General features: G+C 45.7%; 1 protein-coding gene across 2 annotated transcripts in view; it reads left to right on the forward strand.

The window, feature by feature from the left end:
• Window positions 1-25,485, forward strand: part of ASCC3 (activating signal cointegrator 1 complex subunit 3) — a 2,962,611-nt gene that overhangs the window by 2,864,474 nt on the left and 72,652 nt on the right. For both annotated transcript variants that reach the window (XM_069606524.1, XM_069606525.1), the window contains exon 40: window positions 5,579-5,720. In XM_069606524.1, the coding sequence (XP_069462625.1) occupies window positions 5,579-5,720 (142 nt within the window). The remainder of the gene's footprint in view (window positions 1-5,578; window positions 5,721-25,485) is intronic.

The following is a 25,485-nucleotide window of genomic DNA, read 5'->3' on the forward strand; positions in this document are numbered from 1 at the left end:
CCAGTACCACCAACAGCTCCCCCTCAGCAGCCGTTGGACCCGTCTTTGGTCCTGGACTCTGGGAGGACTCCATTGGCACCTGTGTTCCAAGGCACAGACCTCTGTCTGAGAAAAAAAGTGGGGGGGTGATGAGGATGACGGCGGCCAGGATGATGAGCCCTCAGTACCTGTCAAGAAGGCCTTTCATGACTACCTCCAGGATCTGGTGGAGTTCTTGGGGGTGCCTCTGCTCGAGGAAGCCCCTAAGGAGTCTTGGGTAAGTGCACCACGATCCGATCTGGCATCCCACTCCAGGGAGATGCCCTGGTGGCATGAAAGTTCTGGTGGAAGGTTAGGGCCAACGCCCAGATGAAGAAATAAACTGGACAGCAGGTTCAGGCTGATGGACGGGGAGCCAATTCTTCTGATGCCCCCACCCGCAGCCACATTCTTCAGTAGTGACTGCAGCCTCCTTATATTCTAAACCATCGTCTTTGTCGTCTTCCTCCACAGGAGCCTCCTCCAGTTGTCTATCCAAGGAGGACAAGAACCTCAAGTCTTTAGGAAAGTGCTGTTATTCCATCGCAGGACTGCTCCTGCGGCAAGCCAACGCCGATGCCTTCTTCGCTGCGGCTAACCAGAAGCTGTGGCGGGAGCTTGGGAATTTCTGCCTGACCTCCCCTCGTGCAAGCAAGCCTCCTTCAAGGCTGGTCTGACTGATGCCCAGGCCAATGCGCAGGACCTCATGAAGTCTTCGTTCTCCCACATCGTCACAGTCAGCAGGGGGCTGTACCTTGGTATCGAGATGAGAAGGACGGTGTGGATGCATGCCACTAAGTATTCATCTGACGTGCAAGAGCGGATCCTAGATCGTGCCCTTCGAGGGCGTGGACCTTTTCCATTCATCAACCGATGACGAGTCAACAAAGAAGAAAGCCTCCACTTAAACCGCCAAGTCCTTGGCCATCTTGACAAAGACTGGGCAGAGATCCTTCCCTCAAACACAGGGCAGGACCGAGTTTAAACCCTGCACTTTTTCTGGCTTCAAGGGGTTTTGGGACAGCGACACACAGAGGCCCGTCAGGTCGCACAGCGACAACAGGAGGAAGCAGCAGAGGTCTGCGTGGGTTTTTCCACGCCCCCTCTTCAGCCCCCGCCTCTGATGCCAAGAAGCAGTGATGCCAAGGTCAGTGAACACAGCTCGACTGTGGGGTGCCATTTTTCTCTTTTCCAGGGCACCTGGAAGCATCTTTTTGGCAACCCGTGGATTGTTTTCGTAGTCTCCACAGGCTTCGATCTTCCTCTTCCTTTTACCCTACCATCCTCTCCTCCTCTCCTCCTCTTCGTCAGATCGGGTCCCCGGCTCTTTCATGGGAGGTCCTCTCTCTCGGAGATGCAGGTTGATAGAACAGGTTCCTCTTTCAGACCGGGGCTGCGGGTACTGTTCCAGGATTTTGTGGTACCCAAGGACAACCAGTCTGGCCTGAGCCTTGTCTTGGGCCTGTCATTTCTAAATCTGTCCTTACCGCTGGAACACTTCAAGATGATTACTCCCAAGCACATAGCCGAGTCTCTGCGTGCAGGGGACTGGATGTGTTCCCTGGACCTCAAGGATGCGCACCTGCTCGTACCCATCTACCAACCGCATTGGAAGTTTCTGCGGTTTATGATTATGTCAAAGTTGATGAACGCAGTAGCGGGCCTTCTCCGCTTGGAGGGCCATCATCTGTATCCTTATTTGAACAACTGGCTGATGAGGGCAGGGTCACCCGAAGGGGTGATGCACTCCTGCCAGAGACCGGCAGATATCCTTCATCAGCTGGGGTTCTCCCTTAACCTGAGGAAGTCACCGTTTGCACCCAGGTCAGACTCCTAGGGGTGCGTTGGGACACCACGGTTCAACAGGTGTTACCTACACCCGCGAGGCTCCTGTCCCTCCGCAACACGGTGGGGCATTTTCTGGCCAACTCAACCGCCTCGGCATGGTGGTTCCAGCATATTCTGGGCCTGATGACCTCCTGCATGCTCACAGTACAGCACGCTTGTCTTAAGATGAGGCACCTCCAGCTCCACCTGGCGGCCAATTTGGATCAGGCGACAGGGTCTCGGTTGGGAAGGATCCCAATACCACTGCTCCTTCTGCCCGATCGCCACTGTTAGTTGATGGATGGCAATGTTTCAGTGGGAGCCCCCTTCGCCCAACCGGAGCCTACCCTTGTGGTGATGAGACTCCTCCCTTTCGGGCTGGGAGGCTACTCTGGATGGCTACGCGATTCATGGAGCATGATCCTGGTTGGAAACCTTCCTGCATATCAATCTGCTCGAGCTCAGGGCAGTGGGCCTGGCCCTCATCAGGAACAGACTAGACCAACGTTAACACGGAGCACAACAATTTTAAACAAATCCTATAGTTAATAGAGTTGCTTGTCATTATTTTGGGTGTAGAGTGTGAATATTTCAAGGTGTGGAGGAGAAAACTACAACCTTGGCATCTAGGTTGTGAAACAATGTTTCCAGGATTAAAGTTCCCTGTTTAGGGAACTTGCGTCCCCTGCACACTTACTATGGCGGAAGCGCCAAAAACTTAGTGTGAACAATGGTCAAGCGGCCTATCCTACACTAGGTGACCACTTGTCTCATTGAACTTAGGATACAATTCTTATAAATGCTTTTACATATTTGGAGCAAACAATTATTTTAACACAAGTGATTCAAATGACCATTCAATGATTAATATTATACAATTATTTATTGTGCAAGTTGCCCAAGACGTTTTGGGTGTTACTCTTCATCAGGGGCGATAAATTTCAATTCATTCTACAAAAAAAGTAAAAAGAAAAAGGCTTAATAAGTCTCCTGTGAATAATGATATACCATCACATACTATTTTCGAAGTACATTTCAAGTTATGGAACTACACATTTTTCTTGATGATACAGTTTCTGCCTATATGACAATATCACAAATCAGCATGCTACTTGTTCTAAGTGCTCACACATCTGTCTATCAGATAATCAGGTCCTATTGCAGATGTATAACTAATAGTCATCTGTCGTATCCTTTTAAGTAGCAAAAGAAATGGTGCTGACCTTCATTGTGTTCCTAGTGTTGCCTTATTTGAGTAAAAGTTCATAATTCCAGATTACATTTAAACGTAGTTTTCGTTCAATCTTTGAACCAAGTATTCAATCTTCTCTGCATAAAATGGTTTGGCTTTAAACAAAATATAATATTAAAAAGTCCATATTTAAAGTAAAGATAAAAAGGAGATCTTACCAAAATAGGATAATTAGTATGCTTATACATAAGTACTAGATGATACAGCAAACAGGGTGCTGCTCTTCAATATACCCCTAGTGTTGCCTTATTCCAGTAAAGGTTCATCTTTCCAGGTAACTTTGAAAGTAGTACTCTTTCAATCTTGAACAAAGGATTCACACTTGTCTGTAAAACATTATTTGCCCTTAGCCAAAATTGCTAATCTGCAAGTGTCCATAACTGTAAGCAAGATGAGTAAATGATCTTACCAAAGTGGATGTTAAGTATGCTTAGTCATAGTCCCCTTTCCTCCATACATCCCACCCACCTTCACCCGCTAGTATGCTAAGGTGCTAATATGTTCTGACAATAGCCAGGTATCTAAGTATCTGATGTGTTGAAAGTGGAGCTCACTTTTCCACTGCCAAAGGTTCCGGTACCGTCCCCATGTTGGACGACACCCCCCAAGAATGGAAGAAAGGGGACTATGGACTAATGGTACTCTAGTGACTAACTTTAATATTTAAGGCATGATTATGCCCTTCACATGTCCCTGGGGCAGGTCCAAAACCCTATATAACCCGTGAGGTGTGTCAATGTCTTGAGAAGGAGCCATTGATTTGGCAAGAGCTGGAGGTGGATAGAGAAGGAGATTGGCAGGAAGGCAGAGGCCTGGGAGAAGTGGCTGGAAGAAGGGGCAGGAGGAGTAAGGTGGAGGCAGTGGTGAAAGAAATCCACAGAAGGAGGGAAGTGTCTGGAGGAAGAGCTAGGAGAGGAGTATATTGAAGAGGTAGTTGGAGGGGATACCAGGAGGAGAGAGAAGAAATGTCCAGAGGAAAGAGGTGGACAGAATTGAAGAGACATTTGGGGAAAGTTCCTTGGAAGAGGCTGACGGGAGAGCAGGTGAAGATGAGGACAGGACAGAGTAGAAGAGACATAGTAGAGAGGAGGTTGGAAACATTGAAGAAAAGGAGCAGAAATGCTCCAAGACTTAAAGGAAGTGATTACGGAATGGTAGTGTTATAAGCATATTGCTCGCCATCCAGGAATCAGAAATGGAGGAGAAGAGAAACCTTATCAAAGGAAAGGATAAGAGGGATAGGAGAGCACCCCTTAGATATAAGATGATTGCAACTTAGTGATGAGGTAGACGAGAAAGGGGTGTTGTGTCTAGACCTAGAGAGAGGGAGTGGAAGGAGTCACCCCAGTCATATTTGCACAGAAGCTAAAATGGCTAGCCCCCTGGTTGAGGCTTTGGGGCTTGTCCCGGTATACCCCAGCCCTAACATCTGTCATCAACCCTACCTAACCTGCAGGCATATGTTAAGCCCCAAGACACAGAAAAAGGGGTCTCCTCAGCCAAGGATGAGAAGCAGAGGACCCAAGATAACTGCGAGAAGCGCCAAGAAATATGTAAAACTTAAACTCCAGAGACTGTCAGCAACTGAACATTATGGCAATATGCTGGGGCAAGGGACTCCTGGACTGAGAATTGCAACCCCCAAAGACTTTTCTTTGATTCAATGCAAGGGCCACTTCTTTTTAGGTTCTATTATCCCGAGTTGACATGCGTGTGAAACATGTGAAACATTGCTAATAAATGTGTGTGCTTTATTCCAAACTTGTGTCACACTTCTTTTAATGCTATTCAGCTTAATGACAAGAGGAGTGTTGCAAAGAAGTTGCTAGTCGCTGTATCAATGTGACTGCAAATTTAATCAGAGAAGTGGCTGGGCACTGCATCCCTGTGACACTAACCAAGGGAAAGAAGTGGCTGGTACCTTTACCAATGAAACTTTTTGGAATTAAAGTACATGGGGGTGATCAGTGTTCCCACTAGCGTAAGAGCCCTGGCACCTTAAATGTTTGCCATGCAGGACATATATTAACTTTGATTAATCTCAGAAGGGAAAACGTTGTTTAGTTTAACACTCTAGACGTTTCCATTTTTGCCTGGGACTGCAAACTGAAGAATCCTGGGGAGTGCATTTCTTGGGGAGACGAGCATCAATTCAGTCAATGGATTAGGGAGAGACCTACCATACTAGAGACCATGCCACCTTATAATTATTATAGTTCATCCCCTAATTCGCGTAGGCATTGCTCCCCAACCATCTCCTATCTTTGAATAAATTAAGGTTAAACTCATACTTTTTGTGTCATTTATTTTTTCTTCCAACCCAGCACATACAGTTTGCCATTTCTTGAAACTGCCACACAATTGATGAATGACCATTGACTAATGTATTCTAAAATGTATTATATGTGTACTGAGCATTTTCTTATAAATGCAGATGAAATTACAAGAGCTGTGTTGATTGAGTTTTTTTTTCCTTGTTAGGAAGTGGAACCAAGGAAAAAGGAAAGGGAGTCATGCAGGTTCCATTGAGTGTCTCCCGGAACTGATTGCTGCATGTGAAGGAAAGGAGAGCCTCTTCGCTTCCATCGTCAGCAGTGAATTTCAACCAGCACAAATTTCACAGGTGCAGTGACTTAATGAATCCTGTTTCCATTTTGTCACAGTGTGGGAACAACATAACACTCAAGGCACAACAGATTTCTGCATCTGCAGAAATACAGTTCCAGGGTTATAGTGCCCCTATGGTTGTCTTTACTTCATTCACAGTATCTGGGTTTTTACAACACCCCTGCACACATTCTTGTCTTCTTCGCTAGTGGTTACTTGATTCTGACAGTCTGACCTTTGGTCGCAGGCCTCCTTCCTAGGCTTCTGGAAGGAGGACACAGCGCACTTCCCTGCCTTAGGGAGGGGATACCCAAAGAAAAGACCAGCACTAATTTCTCCCCTCTGCCTAGGTGATTTTCAGACAGAAGGTATTCTCACCCACCAGCCAAAGGTCTCCCTTTTGGGCTTCAGTCCTGTCATAAGGCAGACACAAAAGTTTCGGTTTATAAAAGATTCTGATTTTTGTTTTTGTTTTTAAATCATCACACGAGTGAGGCAACTAAAGAAAACATAACTGAGTAATGTACTCTAACAACGTTGTCTCTGGGTTTCATAATCCTCAATAAAGGAATCCTAAGGAATCTCTAAGCCACTTTCAGTCTTGGGGTTTGAGTGCCCCTACACCTCTTTCTTGGCTCCTCATTCTGTAGATTCAGGCCCTCAGGTTCTCGATCTCGACTCCTGGGAGACACTGCGCGTTGGTCTTTGGGCCAGATGTGTATCTGCATGCCAGGCCTGGAAAGCAGCAGTAGTTAGTGCTAGGTGATACCGGGAAAAGCTCCAAACCTTCCACCAAAAGACTGGCGACCTCTACTACTTCCCAGACTTGGTGAGGATGCCTTCTCCCACCATCCTGTCTTGGGGTCCACATACTATCCGCAAACCCCCACCCTTGTCTAACTTCTCACAAGTTGCATTGGTCTCATGCTTAAAGGGTCCTTTTCTGCACCTCCTGTGCTCGCCTCTCTTTTGCTCCCCATTCAATGCTTCCCCACTTGCACCTGCCACTAACAGTTAAACCTTAAATGTTAGTGTGTGTCTGCTTCTTTCTCACTTCTCCTGATCTCCACCTCTGACCTCTCCTCTGATAATGTTTGCCTTCTCTGACTTTCTCCTTAATAGACTCATTCTCTCCTCCGATGTCACTTGAGCCCTCCTCCTGAACACACTTCTCCAACTCTCTTTTATGTCACCTCCAACCTCCCCTATACTCCTTCCTCTCCTAATTTATCTTTCCATCCAGCCACCTCAAACTTTTTATGTTCCTCCGCACCCCCTCCTTATTTTTTGCTACTTCCTTCTTTCCTTCCCCTCTGCTTGCCACTACCCATCCTTCCTCCTGTTTCACCTAAGTCTCCTTCTGCCTTCACCTCCAACTCATTCCAAAGCTCCTCTTCCACCTCCAAACACACCGGCACTCTGGTCCAAATGCCAGTGGAATAAATATTGCCCTGGCCTTGCCCAGGGACCACCCTGGCTTAATTGAGTTCAGGTGTCTACTTTTATTGTTCTTGGTAGTAGATTTGTTATTTTAGGATTGTCTGCATTTTGTCCTCCCCTTTTCATCTCCTCACCTTACTATGCGCAGCCGCAATTCAAGCCTTTATTAAGACAGACAGCTAGTATACTACTATAAAATCACACTCATGATGCCATGAAAGTTAAACGTTGCATTGTTCATCTGTGTGTGAAAATCTGTAGAATTAAGGGTTTGCTGTTGATGGCTACTCATGCAAGGTTTTAGAATGTGGGGAGAGGTCCCTCGACTAAGGACAAGATTCTCCCTTGTTCTAGTAATTGAAGCACAATTTCATCTTTACAGGTAGTGCTCATAAACAACCCCTACACCACCCTGCCACAAGATCACCTGACCAGGAGTTTGTGAGTGAGTTTGTGAGTGGCCCATAAGCACACTTTACGGGAAATGAGGGTCCAGGGATGGCTGTATGATACACTTTGAACAATAGCTTCACAGGATCTCATGTATAGATGTTTCATAAACACTTGGAGCATTCCTTAAGGGGACAGAGGCATGCTCTTGCTAAATTTGATGAGTTCTGCCAAACGACTGTGACATACTGGAGTAGGAATGGGGAGTTTCCCGCCACCGCCTCAGTGTCCAGCATCACCTATCTAGGATGCTGCATCTAACCCGCAGACACCCCACCCTCTACCCCAAGAGTCCGGTTTTAGATTTTGTTACACCAACAACCGGTATATCCTTCAATTTCTGATGTAGCCTAAGCTTAGCCGACAGTAAGCTTAGGAAAATGTCATTTGTTTCTGACTCCTCTGGTCCCATCCAGAATCTCAGTTAAAGCCCTAGCAGGCTCTTTGCAGGCTGCTGTCCTGACAGGTTCTTTTCACCATTTTTATCGATGGGTACTATTACTATTAAAGCCACTGCAACAATTTGCTTCAAACACTCCACTGAGAAGTCAGGTTTAAGATTCAGTGGTATGCTGCATTTGAACCCAGACTCTTAAGAGTGACATGTGATTTGAGAATTTCAATAACCACAACCAGAGTGAAGAAAAATGTTTTCTCATTAGCAAAATCTCCATCCTCCTTGAGAGACATTCAATATTGAGAAGTAAGGCTAGCATTGTAGATTTCGGCAAAATGCTGAACCCACACCAATGGAGCAATGTGGATCTCTTATCTCGCGTTTCTAGTGTAGATCTTTAGACCCACCTCCACCAAGCTCCCATATATTAGTAGTATCTTCTAATTTGCACAATGCTCCATGTGCCCAATCATACTTTGCTTTATCTCATGCTACTTTGTAATATTCTGCGATTTAGGAATGCCAACAATACCCAATTGGGCTTGTCTACATGCAGTGTCAAACCGCACTGTTTTATTTTGAATTCTGTGCTATTTAGTAGTCGCAAACCGGAAAGAAAATATGGGATTGATCTTTATTATTAACTTCCTGTATGCATTCAAGAGGTCCCTAGGTGAACTCATCTCAGCTAAACAGATTCTTAGGACATTTGAAGCCTCATTAAATACTCTGACTAAAATCCCTATGTACAAAAGAGGCCAATATCTATATTCTGCATTACTGCATCGAAATGCCAGTGCTGTGCATATAAAGTAGGGTTCTTCTGAAAATAGGCAAAAGAAAGAGAGTTAAGTTCAAAGGAACCATGATCCCTTTATTCTCAGATCAAAACCTTCATATTATCTGCCATGATCAAATTAATTCCTTCAATAAACCAATATCCACGTTCACGCTTGGTACCAAAACCCACAGTGTTCCATGATAGAATTCTTATGGTATGTAAAAGTCAGGAGCTACCGTTAAGGTTCATTACTCGGTGACCTACAACTGGTTTGAGGATCATCACTCGGCAATGCTACCGTTACCCAGCGTCTGTCAAAATTCTCAGTTGATGTAAGAACCTTGAATCTATTAGTAGTTGCTAAACTTGTTATGGCCCTCATTAACTCCAGACCTGAGGAGCACCGTCCTTTTAAGTACATACACACTTTCAGGTTGTTAGAACATTTTCTGTAAGGCATAAGAGGAGTAATGAAGACTTTTTCCCTCTGATAAAATGCATCGAGTCACTAGACCTGAATTGATAACCCTTCAGTATGAGTAAGGATATAATGTTAAGTATCATTTTAGGAATATCTCTCACTAAAACTCTACAACAGTGGTCTCTAAACTGTGGGTCTGCTCCAGTACCCTTGCTCCAGATTAAATAACAGCACAATCACCTCCCCTCCCCATTGTTTATGGTGTTGGCCCACCCAACTCATGCTCTGTAACATTAAAATGTCCTTGGGCTTGACATGGCAGGGTCTCGGGTGCGAAGCAATGTGACAATTTCAGAATAAGAGATTGTTTGTCTTCCCACGCAGAATGGAATGCATACTGGACAGAACACCAAGGTGCACGCTTTTGGTGATATATTAAGTTTATTAGTACCCGGCGAGGTGGGGGTGGTGGCCTCCCAGCCAATGAGGAGTCTCAGAACAGCGTTTTTACCACACGGTAAAGACCCCGCTCTGAGCCTCTCCAGAGCGGTGGCAGAAATCTTCCCTCACTGGGAATCAGGTAAGTGTGCTCTCCCCAGCGTCCCCTTTCCCCCTACTCCCCTTTTCCACATATCCAATTCTGCTTACCCCCACCACACTTACTTTGCACTATCTTGTCCATCGCCGGCACCGGGAAAAGTCCTGTTCCCGGTGCATCTCCGACTCGTGAAGGGCCGCCATGGAAAGAGAGAAGGGACTACGTGCAGTACCTTTCGCCCAGAGTCATTCCCTTGGCTTTGGTGTGACTATATTGGAGTGTGTGAACCAATACCAGGAGACGGTCATCATTCTCCTGGTTCCAAAAGTTGCCTGATGCAAAGGTTTGTTGGAACCACAATCCAGGGGAAGGGAGTAATTCCCCTTGGCATCCTTTTGCCAAAGAACATTCCTGGGAATACCACCCCAGATACCAGGAGAAGGGAGTCCTTCTCCTGGAGAAGGAACTTTCTGTTGGCTTGTTCTTTACTTGTAGTGTACAGGATAGAAGTAGGTTGTGACACAGGACGGAGGAGTTTAATTTTGACAGCCATTCTGACAGATCCTTTAGTATTAGTTTGAGGCAGGGAAACCCCTCTTAGAAGATAGGGATAGTGAGGGTTTCTTGATTTTTTGATAAACAAAAGTTTTTACAAAGCAAAAGGCCACCCTTGTGTCAGCGTCCATCTTTGACACCCTTAAACCATTGACTGGGAATCAGCCCACACCATTGATGGTCCTCGGCCCAGTGCTTTCTTAAGTGCCTTTATTGGCTTGGCTTTATATTTTTATAGGCAGATGTCAAAAAAGGTTAGTCTGGGAGATGAAGTTCAGTTTGCATAATTAAAATGTTATGAATGTAAGGCACTAAATATCACTGAAGAGGCAACACATGCAACCAACAATTAAAAGCTTACTTTAGCTGCCAGACAAATGGCTAATTCATGCCAAACTTGCTGTGTTTCCTGCATAGCACACTCAGGAAGTCAAGATCAGCATAGCTATGAGCAAAGGCCACAAGGTATTGTCTTGAGCATGCCTTAAGTTCAAGTTAAAATCGGGTGATGGTCCTAAAACCTGTAAAGTGCAGGAGGCTAGATACTTCACTTACAGGCTTCTACATATTGGACAGTACTCCCAGCAGAGCTTTCAGGCACTTAAAATGTTCAGGAATACATTGAATTCTGTTGTATGCTACCCCACAGACATACCTTCACGTCCCCCAACATCACCCCTACCCTTGGTCACCAGAAGTTCAGATGCGGCAGAGCGTCGAATCCACCAACCATCAGAGAATTCTGGAATGAGGAGCCCCCAGGGATAGAGATTCTGTGAGGGTGCATTACTGGAGTTTGGCTACTGGTCAGCACTGCTGTTGTTCCTTTTAACCTAATAGGTGCTCCAACACTTTAAGTCCCTGCTAGCATCTGTACAACAAATACGTGTTTGTTTCAAGAAGCCACCAGAAACCTATAAATTGCTCTTAATCTCATTGGCCTCCCAGACCTTCTTTTCCGTTCTCTTCTTCCACCAGATGTTTCTACTTGTCTAATAACGACCAACAGGTTCTCTAGAGCTGCCAGGAGCAGCATGTGGCTCACCCCAAAATATCACTTAACCTTAATACAGGACTAAGAGTAGCCAAGGTGCTGCGGAAGAGTAGCATCTTCTGAACTTACTATGCTTTCACATTAATGCACTGATCTGCCTTTTGTAGTGGCCATCTTCAGTGTTCATCAGGCTGCTGTGGCGCAAGGTTGAACTCGTCCGTTTACCTCCTCTCTATTAGCAGCACGGCCTGCACTTGTATCCTTTTGGGGGTTTTGCATTTTGTCTGCTCCTCCCACTTCCCCATTCCAATGCTGCTCTCAAAGGTGAAGGGAAGGTAATGTGATAGAACGAAGACTAAACATTGCATTACCAAGACAATAGGAAGCTAAAAACACATTTTTGCGTTTTAATTGTGTAATGGGACACAGGGAACGTGCAGACAATGTTCTGAAATCACTCTGTAAATGGCATCTCTATCGGTTTCCTTGATTCTCAATTAAATTAACTGTCTGCTAATTCAGCAGTTCTTTCCAGGGAACTATGTTGAGGTCTACATCATGAGTCATTGCAGTGTTTACTCGAATGCTGGACGTAGTCGATTGCTTCCAATATGTAAACCAGTCTTTTTATTCTGTGATCCAGACGCGAGGTACTTAGCTCTGCTTAACGATGTCCTGGTGAAAGTGATCACATCCATGCACCCGATTTATTTTGTGGAAGCAGCAAAACAAAAGGGGTGATGGCTGGAAGGTTTGGAATTAATCGTAACCTCTGGCAGTGCTAATGGCAACCCTCCAGACCATTGTTCTTCGCCTGCCAAACCATTACAGAAGGGGAAAGACCATACGCAAATCAGGCTTGGTCCCACCCCAAAAGGCCCAGGGCATTCCCAACTGCTCGGTCAAATCCATCCTGCACTAGACCACACGCATCCTCAAACATGTTTCGGCCAAGTTGGGCCTCATCAGTGAGGAGAAGCTTGTGTCTCTAGGACGTGGGATCAAGACGAGTTGCGCTTGTGGCCTATGACCAGGGTCCACGTTTCTCTGAGCACTCTACCCAGATCTCAGTACACTCTCTCCATGGAAGAAGGGCTACATCATGGAGCTGCACGGATTCATTCCTAGGTTTGTGAATCGCATGATCCTAATGTACCTTAGACTTGCTTGTGCTACGAGTGGCACTTTTGTAGACTTTGTTAAGCCTATATGAACATTGTGCCTTTGCTGGAGGGTCCTGCCTGGATGTCTCCCTCACTGCCAGGTGTGGGCCCATTAGTTTACTTGTTAGCTTACTTAGTTCTGGGCATAGTTGAAAGTGAACCAAATTTCAGAGCTTTTAGCTAACTCGTACCCTTCCTCTAATAAATGTTTTTAATTCCCGTTTGCAAATCAGGATTCAGCGGTACGTCATATTTCCTCCAGGTTAGTGAGACTTTGTGCTCACCTTGCCTTAATATATTTGTTTTATGGTATCTTCCAGGATGGTGCTGTGTAATCTCATTTTTTAATTGCATTTTAACTATAACAATTGAAACCATGCTCATCTCTTGAGACTTTCTTGTGAAATGAAACACGTGTTTTGATGGGCACTCTTTCGATGTTGTAAATTGTGCGGCTATGTATTTGATGACTTGGAATGACCTATGTATCGTATTTACTGCTAGACCCCGAGTTGGCCATTGAGGAAGCTTGCTTTTCTTTCTTGTGCTTTCTATAAATTGAAACAATTCACTCATTTTATTATTTATTGTTTAACTTCTTTTGTTGTTCAATTTATGCTGTGATGAAATAGTGGCAGAAAATCAAGAATTTTAAATGTTCCTGATCACCATTAAGCATCCTCCTTTGCCAATCAGTTGTCAGAATTTTGAAAAAAAAGGGACCTTGTCTAAATCGGAGTAAGGCCTCCTTTACCGCCATCTTGCCTCCATCGTCGAAACTGCGCTTAGGCAAAGTTATGGACGTGATGCAAAATGATAAGTACATTGTTATAATTAGTTCAGGGAAAACTCTGAAGTAAACTTAGTTAATTTATTTGCATAAATTGCCATTCTGTTATCTTTAAAACCAAATGCAAATTGGCTCTGTCTGATACGATGATGGTTATTTGGCTCAATAGTGCTTCAATTTGCCCAGCAATCTGGCGGCGTCTCTGCAGCGAGGCGATCCCAGGTAACGTAGAAAACCTGAATTATTCCAGAAATTAGTAGGTTTAAAGCATCAATTTAAGTGCTAATTGCAGTAGTAATGAGAAAAGGCAGTACTAGTGCAAGATTTGCATCTCCGTCCCCATCAGTATGCCCGCGACGGCTGCTGCCTGGCAGAGGATTTGGCTGCTAATTAAATAATTGTATGCATGCCCGCGCTCTCGTCTGATTCAATAGATGAAGATTAATCCTCGGATAAATATGTTTGGCTGCTATTGAAATGTCTTTGCAGTTTTGGGGGGAAAATACAAAAGGTTTTTTTCTTTTTTTTAATGCTATATACATCAATACATGTATTTGTATAAATATATGTTTATTCATACAGGCAATGCAAAGTTGCTGTTATTGTGCGAATATTCATATGTTGATGGTTTGGAAAGGGGGGCAGCAGGTCTTCCCATGTGATGAATAGGTTTCCGCGGTACAAAGGAACGTGTATTTTAACAAAATTAGATACATTTCTGTTTTACTTGCTTTTGCTTAAATACAAAATGCTTAACATTTGAGGGAAAGCAGCGAGTCGGCCTTAATGGTTTCTGCAAAAGACATGCGTGCTTCATGTTTTCAAGCGATGTCCAGTTCTGCCCATCGTCGATGGTCGCTGGGGGCGTCAGTGCGACTTAGAAATGGGTTTTCAGTGATTAGCTTAAACTGGAGATTGACGCCGAAAACACGGAAGCGCTTGGTTATTCCTTTAAAGAAATAGTGTCTTTCAAATCTATCCTTTCATAACTAAAGCTAGAGTAATATGGCCGCCGGTGACTGGCACCAATTGCATTCAAATAACGGGATAAAACGCAGGAGCGCGGGCAAACAAGCTCGCATGACAAAAATAAATGAGGGCGTTTCTGTTCATGTATTGACCTTCTAATGCAGCTGCGTACAGGTCCTGAGTTAGTCAAGAGTAGTACAATAAAGTAACTATGTCCCCAGTGCTGCCAAGTATTCAGTATGTGTGCCATTTTCATGTTCGTAGTTTGCTTTCGTGTCGTATGTTGTGACCCTTGGAGTGACCCTTTTTTGCGAGCTAAGTGCTTTTGTCCATGAAATTATGTTTAGTTGAAGTCCTACACCCTTTTGTCTATTGCAAGCCTCTATAACCCTCCATAAAACAGTCTTTACGCTCCAAAGGACCTTCTGCAATGTATCTTAGCTCATTTATTCATCTTCTCTCAGGTAAATATTGTGGGCGTGCAACCTTCACCACAGCTGTCATGAGGAAGATCAGGCTGGTAATACACAGCACTGCCCCACACTGGTTCCTTCTAAAAATGGACTTTTAAGTTTTGGCCATTAGGTGGTACTGTAAGTACTATCTATATGCCAAAACTATTGTCATGGGATGTGTGGAGGGACCCGCCGCTTGTGGGTGGTGTTTGGTTATTTGCCCACTATTGATTGGCCCTGTTACATGCCTCTCTTTTCCCAAAACACAACACCCTTTGATCTCATTGAGCCAGCGCTGTGTTTTCTGAGCAGTCTTCTGGAAGATAATGCCTTCATTGAATGCATATAAAGAAACTGATACAATAAACCTTTCTTAACCAGTGTACTTGTTCCCCCAATATGTCACAGCCTTTGACCATGACCACCGTACATGTTCCCCCAATATGTTTCTTTTTCACCCACCAGGTGGGCACCGGCTTCAGCCATGACCACTGTATATTTAAAAGACTACTGGGCAACTAGCCATGACCACTGTACATGATTGCCTAATATGTTTCTTTTGGACCCACTAGATGGCCACAGCCTTTCTTTCTTACTCACTAGCCATGGCCTTCACTCATGACCATTGGCCATGGACTTCGGCCGATGCCCCTTTACATGTTCCCCTGATAGATTTTTTCCAGTACCACAAGCCATGGCCTTCAGCCATGGGCAGTGCCCACAGCCTTCAGCCGTGGCCACTCTACATATTGCTCCAATATGTTTCCTAAACGGGCCCACTGTTTCTTTTGGGCGCACTAGCCATGGTCTTCAGCCATGTCCACTTTCCATATTGCACCCCTAGAAATGTTGCTCCAATAGGTTTCATTGGGGCCCACTAGCCATGACCTTTGGGCGTGTGTACTTTCTATATTGCACCATTCGGTTCCTTAGAGTAACCCAGTAGCCATATCCTTTGGTCCACCCATTAACCTTCACCTCACTGTAGCTGTAAAATCCACTTTTTGGTGGGATTATTCTCATTTTGTTAACTCTCTCTTTTTAACTATAAAAAGAGACTATGGTTATCTGTAAACGCCCGCAAATAACTGTGTTTATCCGTAAAAAGTGGGCAAAATCCAAAACTCTTCCCTGCCCTCCCAGGCACTCATCAAGTGCCACCTCCTGTTGCCATCCTCGAGCCCACTCCCCTGAAGTCCCTTTTCCCTCCCTAGCCCTCTCCCATTCCCCCCCAACAATCGTAGTTTCGTGTGATGCACTTTCATTCCCGATCCCATTTTCTACTATATCTGCAATGTTGAGCTAGGGGCACTCCCAACGCTGGTCCAAAAGAAAGAAAAGGCAATCCTTAACAAAAATTAAAAAAGGAGTGCACTACTTGCAGGAAAAAACACAAAATGTATTTGTGCATCATGGCCGGGAAGATGAACTGAACACAGCCAACCTCAACACGCCCCTTGCTAGCTGGACATCTTAAAGATACAAGCAAAACATTAGTATATTACAGAAGAACTGTAACAAAAACATAATCCTAACATTATTATTGGCAGGTCATCACCAGTCCCCTAAACAACCCTATACATTGTTCTAAAACTATTGGCAGTTAACATTTCTTCACAAAAAGAACACCACCCACCCAACATGATATCACCCCATTGGTCAGCAAAGAATTGACCAATCCCAACTCGGAAAAACAATTAAATTAAGAACTTCATTCTAATTGGACCATGCCACCTCAAAAAATTGAAGCCGCAACGTCCCATAGAGATGGAGCAATGAGCAACAGACCAACATGGAAAACACCTCCTCTATTCATTTCCCATTCCTACCGTGTGCATCTGCTCACTATGTAGCTCCTTATCTCGATACATGTTGCCAATCCTGGTACACCATCTTCTAGTAACATCCCTGCAATTAATGGCCTGCTAGAAACAATCTGACTGGTCCACTCCTGAAAACTGCAGCTGGACTAACATTTCTGCACATTTCTCCATATTATTCAGCCCATTTCACACTGTGGCTGACTGAGAATTAACCATACCCCTCTCTGTGGCCTTTACAAACATTATGTATTATTTCTCTATCTAAAAAGGCAGCTTTTGCCTTCTGAGGCTGAGCTTCCCTTGCAATGAGAAGTTGGCAAATATCTCACACTCCTGCCCACCTGCCCTTGAGCTCTCAGCCTGTTTGCAGGACAAGATGAAATTCAATCAAGTGCTCCCCCCTGACAACTATGACCTAATACAATATAATAGCAGCTCTGCCCCTCTGACTGAGACCTACTGAAAAAGTGTGAAGCTCTTGTGCATTATATCTAATATCCCTACAGGTACAATGCATATTAATGTAGTGCTATGCGTTTCACACTATGTACTCTAAAAACTGCAGAGGGTGAACCAACAGGCCTGGGTGAACTGAATGTGTATTTTTGTCAGATGGTGAATGGGTATATGTGTGTGCTATGCTCCTTTAATTTATCTGTCATGTAACCCAAAAATGTAGTGCCATGAGTCTGATGGTGGGCAGGTGTGCTATGTAATGTGCAGTGTGTTTTCTATGGAGTGTGATACATACAGGAATGTGGTGCCATGCACCTATATTTCCTGCAATCATGTCGTGCAGGCAAAGTGTAGTAAGTATTGTACCCTGCGGTGTACTGCATTTTGTGCTCAGAAGTGGGGCAATGTGCTACATAGAGAATAATGTGCTGCATCCTCTCTGTGTGGTATAATGAGTGCAAGGAATACAATGAAGCTACAGTGCAACAATTGCCTGTTACGTAAAAACAAAAATTTACTAATGAGTGCTATATTGTGCCACATCTTAGTTTCTAACGTAAAGTTATCAGCACTGCTACTGTCCAAGTGGAATGTGGAATTACGTCACTGCCAAGGTCCTGATGCCCTGTTAGAAAATCTTCCTCAGACGATACCTGCGCTTATGTTGTGGGTGGTGCACCTGCATCTGAACACTCGCCCCTCCCGTTACACACCTTCCCCCCTTTTCTTCACCCACCTCTTACGAAGGATTTATCCTTCCTCTGCCCATTCCTCTGGGGGCATGGGAAGGATAATACAATCTACTTCCCCAAAGCAACTCACCCAGTGCATATCATGATTCTCAGGATCTGATGGTTCTGAAAATGTTACCTCTGGGAAATCAACAACTTTTTCCACCCCTACTATTCCTCTTTCTTTCGACCACCCCTATCTTCCTTCAGCACCACATTTCCAGGTCCCTTCATGTGAAGACAAAACATCCTTCCCCTCTTTTTCCCTAATCTCCTCCAATCTGTGTTCCCACATTTCCCTCCAGCCCATGCACAAATAACCCAATGCTGCTTGGGTGGCGCAAAGAACGATGAGCACCACTACAAGGAAAGGGACCAATAACTTCAGAATCTGAGCCAACCACATGGACAGCTATGAAAAAATGGCATCATACCAATTTTATCTGATGGCCCTGCTAGATTCTTCTTCCATTTTCATATGTAAGTTATGTATAGTGTTTATGGCTGCAGTCAAACTACCATTCTGTTAATTGTTAGCTGGTTTTAGGGACCAGCAACTTGTGTCAATCTTCATGCAAACTCCCCCTTACATAGCTGTCAACAGGTCCAAGACATACCTGTTTTGCAGGGTCATCAATCTTACCACCCTAAGCTCCTCTCTTATAGAGTTTATACCGCTCTCCGTTGCATTAGCTAGCTGCAATAGCTCCCAGCTGGTTATCTGGAGCCATTTTGCATTCACAGCTGCCTGAAAGGCTGGCATTAAAAGAGATGCAAACCATTTTTCGTTGAAGAAGACAATCTGAACTCGGCTGGAATCTCATGCAACTATTCTAATGATTTCTGAGATGTATAATTGTTATCACTCCTTCTCCTTCTTTTACTCAAATTGTGGAAAAAGACTTCCTTTACCATTCAAGCACCAGCAGAGCTATAATTCAAAATGTTCTTGCCAAGTTGCCTATGATGCGAGTGTCCGTGCCTAGCAGTTGCTAGTCCTTCAATAGTATGCCTAGGCTGCGAATATCCAATACTCTCCCGGGAGTGTGAACAAGCTTTACTCGAATGTTCAGCAAAATCACAGCAATAGTATGGGCATTAAGAGGGGCAACGTCTGAATGGGGCACAACCAAGGTTGGTGTGTGTAGTACTACAAGAGAGCATGAGCCTGCACAACATGGTGGCAAGTGAAGGTAGGCGTTGGGTTCACTTGCCAACCAGAATTCCATGATGGTAGAGGTCCCTTCTCACATACTCGGTAGCTCCATCGTTTTGGTTCAGTCCATATTCTACCGTATGTTAAAGGTGCCACGTGACCTGAAATACACAAAAGGGTGTGTAAGTGGTTCTGTCGCTACAGGTGTTTTATTGGCAGTTATCCAAGTAAGGGGATGCACTTTTCCCTCCAATGTCTTCGAACAGGTTATGTTACTACTTCATACCCATAACCAGCCAAACCCTTTTCCCTGCAGCTCATTATCCTATTCACCCATTCGTCTCTGAAGAAATCTGTCCCCTCCAATTGCATTTGTGGCCTTGTTTTACACCAGGGTATGGAGAGTCTGGTCTCGTTCAGACATGTAAGCGTGTGGTGCATTGTGAACGAAACCTCGCCCCTTTGTGGCCCCACCCTCTCTCTCATGATGCAGCACTTTGTCCCTTGTGTCAGGATCCTCTGCCATCTTTTTGATCTTTAGTTATCATGTACTAGCTCCCCTTCCTCTAGCCACTGGACAGGAACTGTTCAATTCTAGAAAAGGCCTGTAATTTCACACAATGCCATAAGAAGTAAACACTGTGCCTGCACCTCTCTTGGAATAAAGGGTCTGGGGGCACCCGTCGCATGCTGAATCAGGGAGCACACAAACCATGTTCCATTAACACTCTTTATTTCCAGTGTGCCATGTGGTTGTACCATATATCATCAGAGTCGTCTTGAGGCCTGGCCCCCACTTGGCCTAGAAACCGATCAAAGTGGGAAACATCCCTCTTAGCTCTGGCCACGTTATGTACAGTGGCTAAGGTTGCAACCCTCCCCCTGCTGTATGTGAAAAACCCCAGTCTGGTCAATTGAAATAAGTAGAAGTGAAGAAAGAAAGAGAAGAGAAAAAAGAAAGAGAAAAACAAAGCCGTACAGTACACTTTTCAGCATCCCACCACCCCTTTCTGCGGCAACCAGCCTGGAAGATAGTCCGACATCCTAAGGCTGCAAAAGGAAGACCAAAAGGAAATACTTAAATGGCAGACGCTCCCCTTTTGTCAGCCTCCCCTTCTTCTCCTGCAGGGCAGCGCTGCTTTTGCCTGTGGACATCTGTTAAGTGTATCCATTGGCGATGTCCCTTCAGCCGTGATCGCGTTGGGAGTTGCTTAAGCGACAGTGTAAGGCCCCAAAAAGCAACCCTTACTCCACTTTTTTCTGGTGAAGTTCTGAATTAATACTCTGTCCTCTGGCTTCAATTGCAGTGGAGGCAGTAATTCCTGTTCCTCTTGCTCTGGTGACGACTCAGTGAATATTGGTGCCAGCCAGTGTCATCAGGGCCCTGTCTGTAGAAAGGTAAATCTGAGAGATCGAGTAAGCTCCCTAAGGTATCCCCTAAACTCCTCCCCAGAATGTTAGTGGAACTGTGAGCATCCGAAACGGAGTGAGCATTTCAAGCAGGGGCGGGTGCAGTGTTAGAATCTGCCTGCCAGTCACAATCTTGGTGGCCGCACCCAGGGTGATTGTGAAAAGCAAAGAAGGCAAGCAGCGGAGCTGCTCTTGTGAAGTGTGTCACACAGTTTCGCAAAGGTGCTCTTTAAGCAAGCTCTTCAGGCGTTCCACTACATCATTGGCTTGATTGATTGATTGATATTTTATTTCTATCGCGCTCATACACAAGTGTTTCAGAGCACGACAAGGCAAGGGAGGGGAACAGGGGAGAACAAAACAGCGATCTTACTAGGCCCAGTGACATTGAGAATGCGCAAGTGCATGGGAGGGAGGGAGGGGAAAAGTGCATGGAAGGGGGGAGAGGTGGAAAGTGCGAAGCAGAGGAGAAACAGATAAATAACAATAAATAAATAATAAAGGCAACAAACAGTGGTAATGCAGCCATCAATTTGTAAGTGCTAGGTTTAAGGCAGCAGACAGGGTAGGTCTAATAAGTGCAGGAAGAAAAAGGGGGGGCTGTATCGGTACAGATACAGACCCCAGTGCAAGGGGTGGCCCGGAGGCAGTGCGGGAGGGTGGCAGGATGAGCAGGTACCTGGGCCCAAAGGACAGAGGGTGGCTAGGTGCACGGTGCCAAGAGAGAACAGATCAGCAGGGGAGAGGGGGAGCGAAGGCAGAAGAAAAGAGGAAGGTCTTGAGGTGCTTCCAGAACCAGAGATGGTTCTCCTCAAGTTTTAGAGTGGCAGGGAGGCTGTTCCAGAGGGAGGCCCCAACCAAAGACAGAGATCTACCCCCAGCTCGTTTCTTAGAAAAACGACTGACCCTGAGTGAGTTGGAGGTAGAGGAGCGAAGAGCTCGAGATGGGAGGTATTTGCGGAGGGATAGCTGAAGCTATTTTGGACCCAGGCCCCAGAAAGCCTTGTCGACAATGCAGAGGGTTTTGAATTTAATCCTTGCATCCACTGGGAGCCAATGGAGAGATTTCAGAGCTGGAGAGATACGATCCCAGGGCTTGAGGCCAAAGACAAGTCTTGCAGTCCTGTTCTGGATTAGTTGCAGAGGGCGGAGAGTAGCGGCAGGTAGATTTAGAAAGAGGATGTTACAATAGTCCAAGCTAGAGAGAACCAGAGCTTGAGATACCATGAGCTTCTGGGGGAAGGAGAGGAAAGGCAGAGTACCTCTGAGGAGGTGCAGTCGGAAATTTGACTTTTTAGAGACCTCAGAGATGTGGGCGGAGAAGGAAAGGGTGGAGTCAAAGATGACCCCGAGGTTCTTAGCCTCGCAGGAGGGGGTAGGAGGGGGGCCAAGGGTGGCCAGCCAGAGAGTGAGGGGAAAGGATGGTGAAGGTGTGCCGATGAGGAGAATCTCCATCTTGCTGGCATTCAGACAAAGATCATTGGCGGCACACCAATTTTGATTGGCAGTTAGGCAATCAGAGATGAGAGAGGGAGAGAAGGTGGCAGAGGGTAGCCTGAAAATGAGTTGAGTGTCGTCAGCATAGCACTGGAGATTTGAGCAGAAAATGGCAATGCAGTGGGTGAGAATTGCCAGGTATTGGTTGAAAATGCTTCTTGAGGGTGATAAATTGAACAAAGCTTGTGCTTAACTCCTAATAGAGAGGTAATCTCCTTAAAGAGCTCATTGGAGAAGGGCGTGCCATTTTCAGATTGTAATACTTCATAAACTCCCCAACTTGGAAAAACCAAACGCACAAGGAACTTAGCTGCTGATTTAGCATATAGTGGACATACGGTCCTGCCTCAAGCCAACGGGAGAATAGACAAGCCACAACTATTACAAAGTGTTTGTTGGCACACCTATTTTGCATATCAATGTAATCAACATGCAAATGGTGGAAGGACCCTGATGGGCGAGGTAAAGTTTATTTAATCGTTTTCAGTGTATGCCCCACTGTAAAACACACACAATTGGCAATTAACTCAGCCACATGCTCATGCATGTTTGGGATAGACCACTGCCTGGAGATCTGCTGCAATGCTTTCTTTCAATGTGTGTGCTGTGTGCTGCAGCTGTTCAAGAGCCACCTTAAGTAATTCTACAGGCATGGCAGGCTTCCCATAGATGTTCTAGACCCAATTAAATTGCTGGGGGACAAGGAGCACCCCCTCTTTTTCCATAACTCGTGCTCCTGCTGGTAGGCCTTGCCCTGTAATTCTGTCTGTGTTATTGGTAGAGCGTTATAGCAGTATGATAGCTGCACCTGCTGTTGTTACATGCTTGTCACTATGGGAGGCAAATCAGTAACATATGGCAAATATGTTGTGTGGTTGGCCGCCATCTCTGCTGCCTCGTTGCCACGTGATGCATAATCTTAATCTGCCATGTGGTCCGCTCACTTGACCACTGCCAGAGCTGAAGGTAAGGGTAACACCTGTATTAACCTTGAAAGCAAGTGCGCGTGCTGCACCAGAGCCCCATCACTTTTCCTGAAACCCCTCCTCTTCCATCTAGACAACCCTGAATGCACTGTGGCGGTAACATAGGCCGAGTCTGAATAAATAGTGGCATAGCATCCCTTGCACATCTCTACTGCTGATATCAATGCCACTAATTCAGCAGCCTGTGCTGAATAATATGATGGTAATCTCATCTGTGCTGCTACCTCAAAGTGCACCACCGCTGACCCAGTATGTCGACATCTTGTGTTCTGGTCAATCATTAATGTACCATCAAAGAAAAAGATCTCTCCCTCCTCTAATGCTTCTTCTCTCACTGTATGTAGATCTTCTAGTCTGTCTTGGTACTTGGTGCAATCATGAACGTCATCACCCACCAGCATTGACTGGGCAACAAATGTTGCTGGATTGACAACATGGCACCTCACGATGTGTATTGCTGGATTCTAAAGTATGACCTCATACCAGGACACTCGTTTGGTAGTGAGGGTAGACTTGGATTGTTCCAGGATAGCAAATGCTGTGTGCTCTACATAAAGTATCACTTGGCAGACCATTGTTATGACAGATGATTTTTTCAATTGCAAAAGCTGCTGCTGCAAGTGCCTGCTTGCATGGAAAATGCCCTTGCATCGCTGAATATAAAATACCACTGTATTAGACCAGGTGCATGTGCTCTTGTGGCTTTTTCTGAGCGTGGACAGCTGTCATCACTTCCCTGTTGGAGTGGGAAAACAAATATAATTCTTTGTTATAGTCTGGAGTTGTTAGCAGTAGTGCGTTGGTGTCATGATCACTGCTTCCAAGGAGCCAGGATCAGCCCAACGTCCTTGGAAGCAGGCCCCTAACCCTGATCCTAGGCTCCAGCCGGTCCCCACAGGGACCTTTTGGACCTTGTCCTGGCGCCGGTGGCACCAGGCTCATCAGAAGCCTCGGTCCCGGCACTGGAAGCGCCGGGCTCATCATTGGTGTGAAGATGCTTGGGTGGACTTACCTGCGGCAGACCATGCTGCTGACTTGCCAGACTCTTAAAAGTCCTCGGTGAACTGGGACTACTTTTCTTACCTGGGTGGGGCAGCACCACTCCACTGGAACTCTTCTGGAAGCAGGAACTCTTTTCTTACCTAGGCGGGGCCGTGGAAGGAGACGCCTCATCACTCCAAGGCTATTTAAACCACACCCGATTGATGAAACGTGCTTCGCGTTATTCTGCATCAGCAGCAGAACGCTCACCGAGTCTGCTCCAGCTTTTCTTCTTTAGATCCTGAACATGCAAGAATTATACTCACCATTCCGGTACCCGAGCAACATCAGCACCTGCAAAAGATCAGAAACAACAGGTTAGCAGAACGAACTTTCACACACAGTGTTTGCTTACCTGATCCATCGGCAGCGGCCGTGTCTCACGCTGCACCTTCGCCTGCAAAGACAAACAGCACTATTTTACTTACCGGCACGCCGTGCATTCCGGATTCTTCACGCTGCATCTGCACAAAGACAAACAGCATTATTTTACTTACTGGCACGCCGTGCATTCCGGATTCTTCACGCTGCATCTTCACCTGCATAGACAACAGCACTCACCGGCACATGGCGGATTCCGGATTTCTTCTTTCTGCATCGTCGCCTGCAAAGACAAAGAAAGAGACAGTAAGAGCGCTTGCCATACTTACTCAATTCCAAGCGCTTCACTGCCACGCATAAAAGACTATAAAGACTAAAGGTGTCCAGAAACTTACCGGTCGTGCAGACAACGACGGTACTCATCCTCTGAAGTCAAGAGGCTAACGTTTCACCAGTGAAGGAACTGGCAACGGCACCCTGCACTAGACGCAGATGGAGAGCCCAGCATTCACCTATCTAAGGTGAGCAAGTTGACCTGGGAGGGAGGTTCAACAGACAAGCTGGGAGGAGAGAGATAGGGACATTCAACAACCCAGACCTTTAATCCCCATATTATTTCACCTGCAGAAACCTCACCCTTCGAGTTCGACACACAGTGCGGAGAGGTTCGACCCCAGAAGCCAACCGAATCCTGCACATCACGTTTCGTGTTACGGACACCTTCCTGCCAAGACCTGCGCCTCCGTGGGAATCAGGTGAGCGTTACAGAACGCGAAGCCACCACTAAACTCCTACCCAGGCGCAATGGAAACTTCAGATACCGATCAACTAGCCCAGTTGCTTGGGGAATTAAGAGCAGAAGTACATGCAGCTCGCCAGGAAACGAGCTCTCTAAGAAGAGAACTGATAATTTCTAAGGAGCGAACAGAGGACCTTGCTAGGCAGTTGTTACAAACTCAGGCAGGACAGACACCTTTGCCCGTTCCAGGAGGGAGTTATCCTTCTGCATCAGCTTCAAATCCAGTGCAAATCAATCTGCCCGGTAATGTGCCCTTGGCTCCGCCCGAACGCTTTGCTGGTGATCCAAAGAAATTCGCAGTGTTCATCAACCAGTGCCGCCTGCATTTTTTATGTCGACCAGCTGCATTCCCAACGGACCAGGCCAAGGTAGCTTTTGTGCTTTCTTATCTCAGTGGCAGTGCTGCAGATTGGTCGATCCCTTTAGTCACCCAGGATGATCCGGTTTTACACGATTTTCAAGCCTTCCAGTCCAGCATGGAGAAACTGTTCGCAAGACATGCACAAGGGCAGGCCTTGGACAATGAACTTCTCTCATTACGACAGGGTAACCAAGACCTCTTGGCTTATATAGCCTCTTTCAATAGACTCATTGTGGAAACACAATGG

Source organism: Ambystoma mexicanum, chromosome 4p (assembly GCF_040938575.1).
Source record: "Ambystoma mexicanum isolate Mex_15411 chromosome 4p, UKY_AmexF1_1, whole genome shotgun sequence".
In the NCBI taxonomy this organism is placed as follows: Eukaryota; Metazoa; Chordata; class Amphibia; order Caudata; family Ambystomatidae; genus Ambystoma; species Ambystoma mexicanum.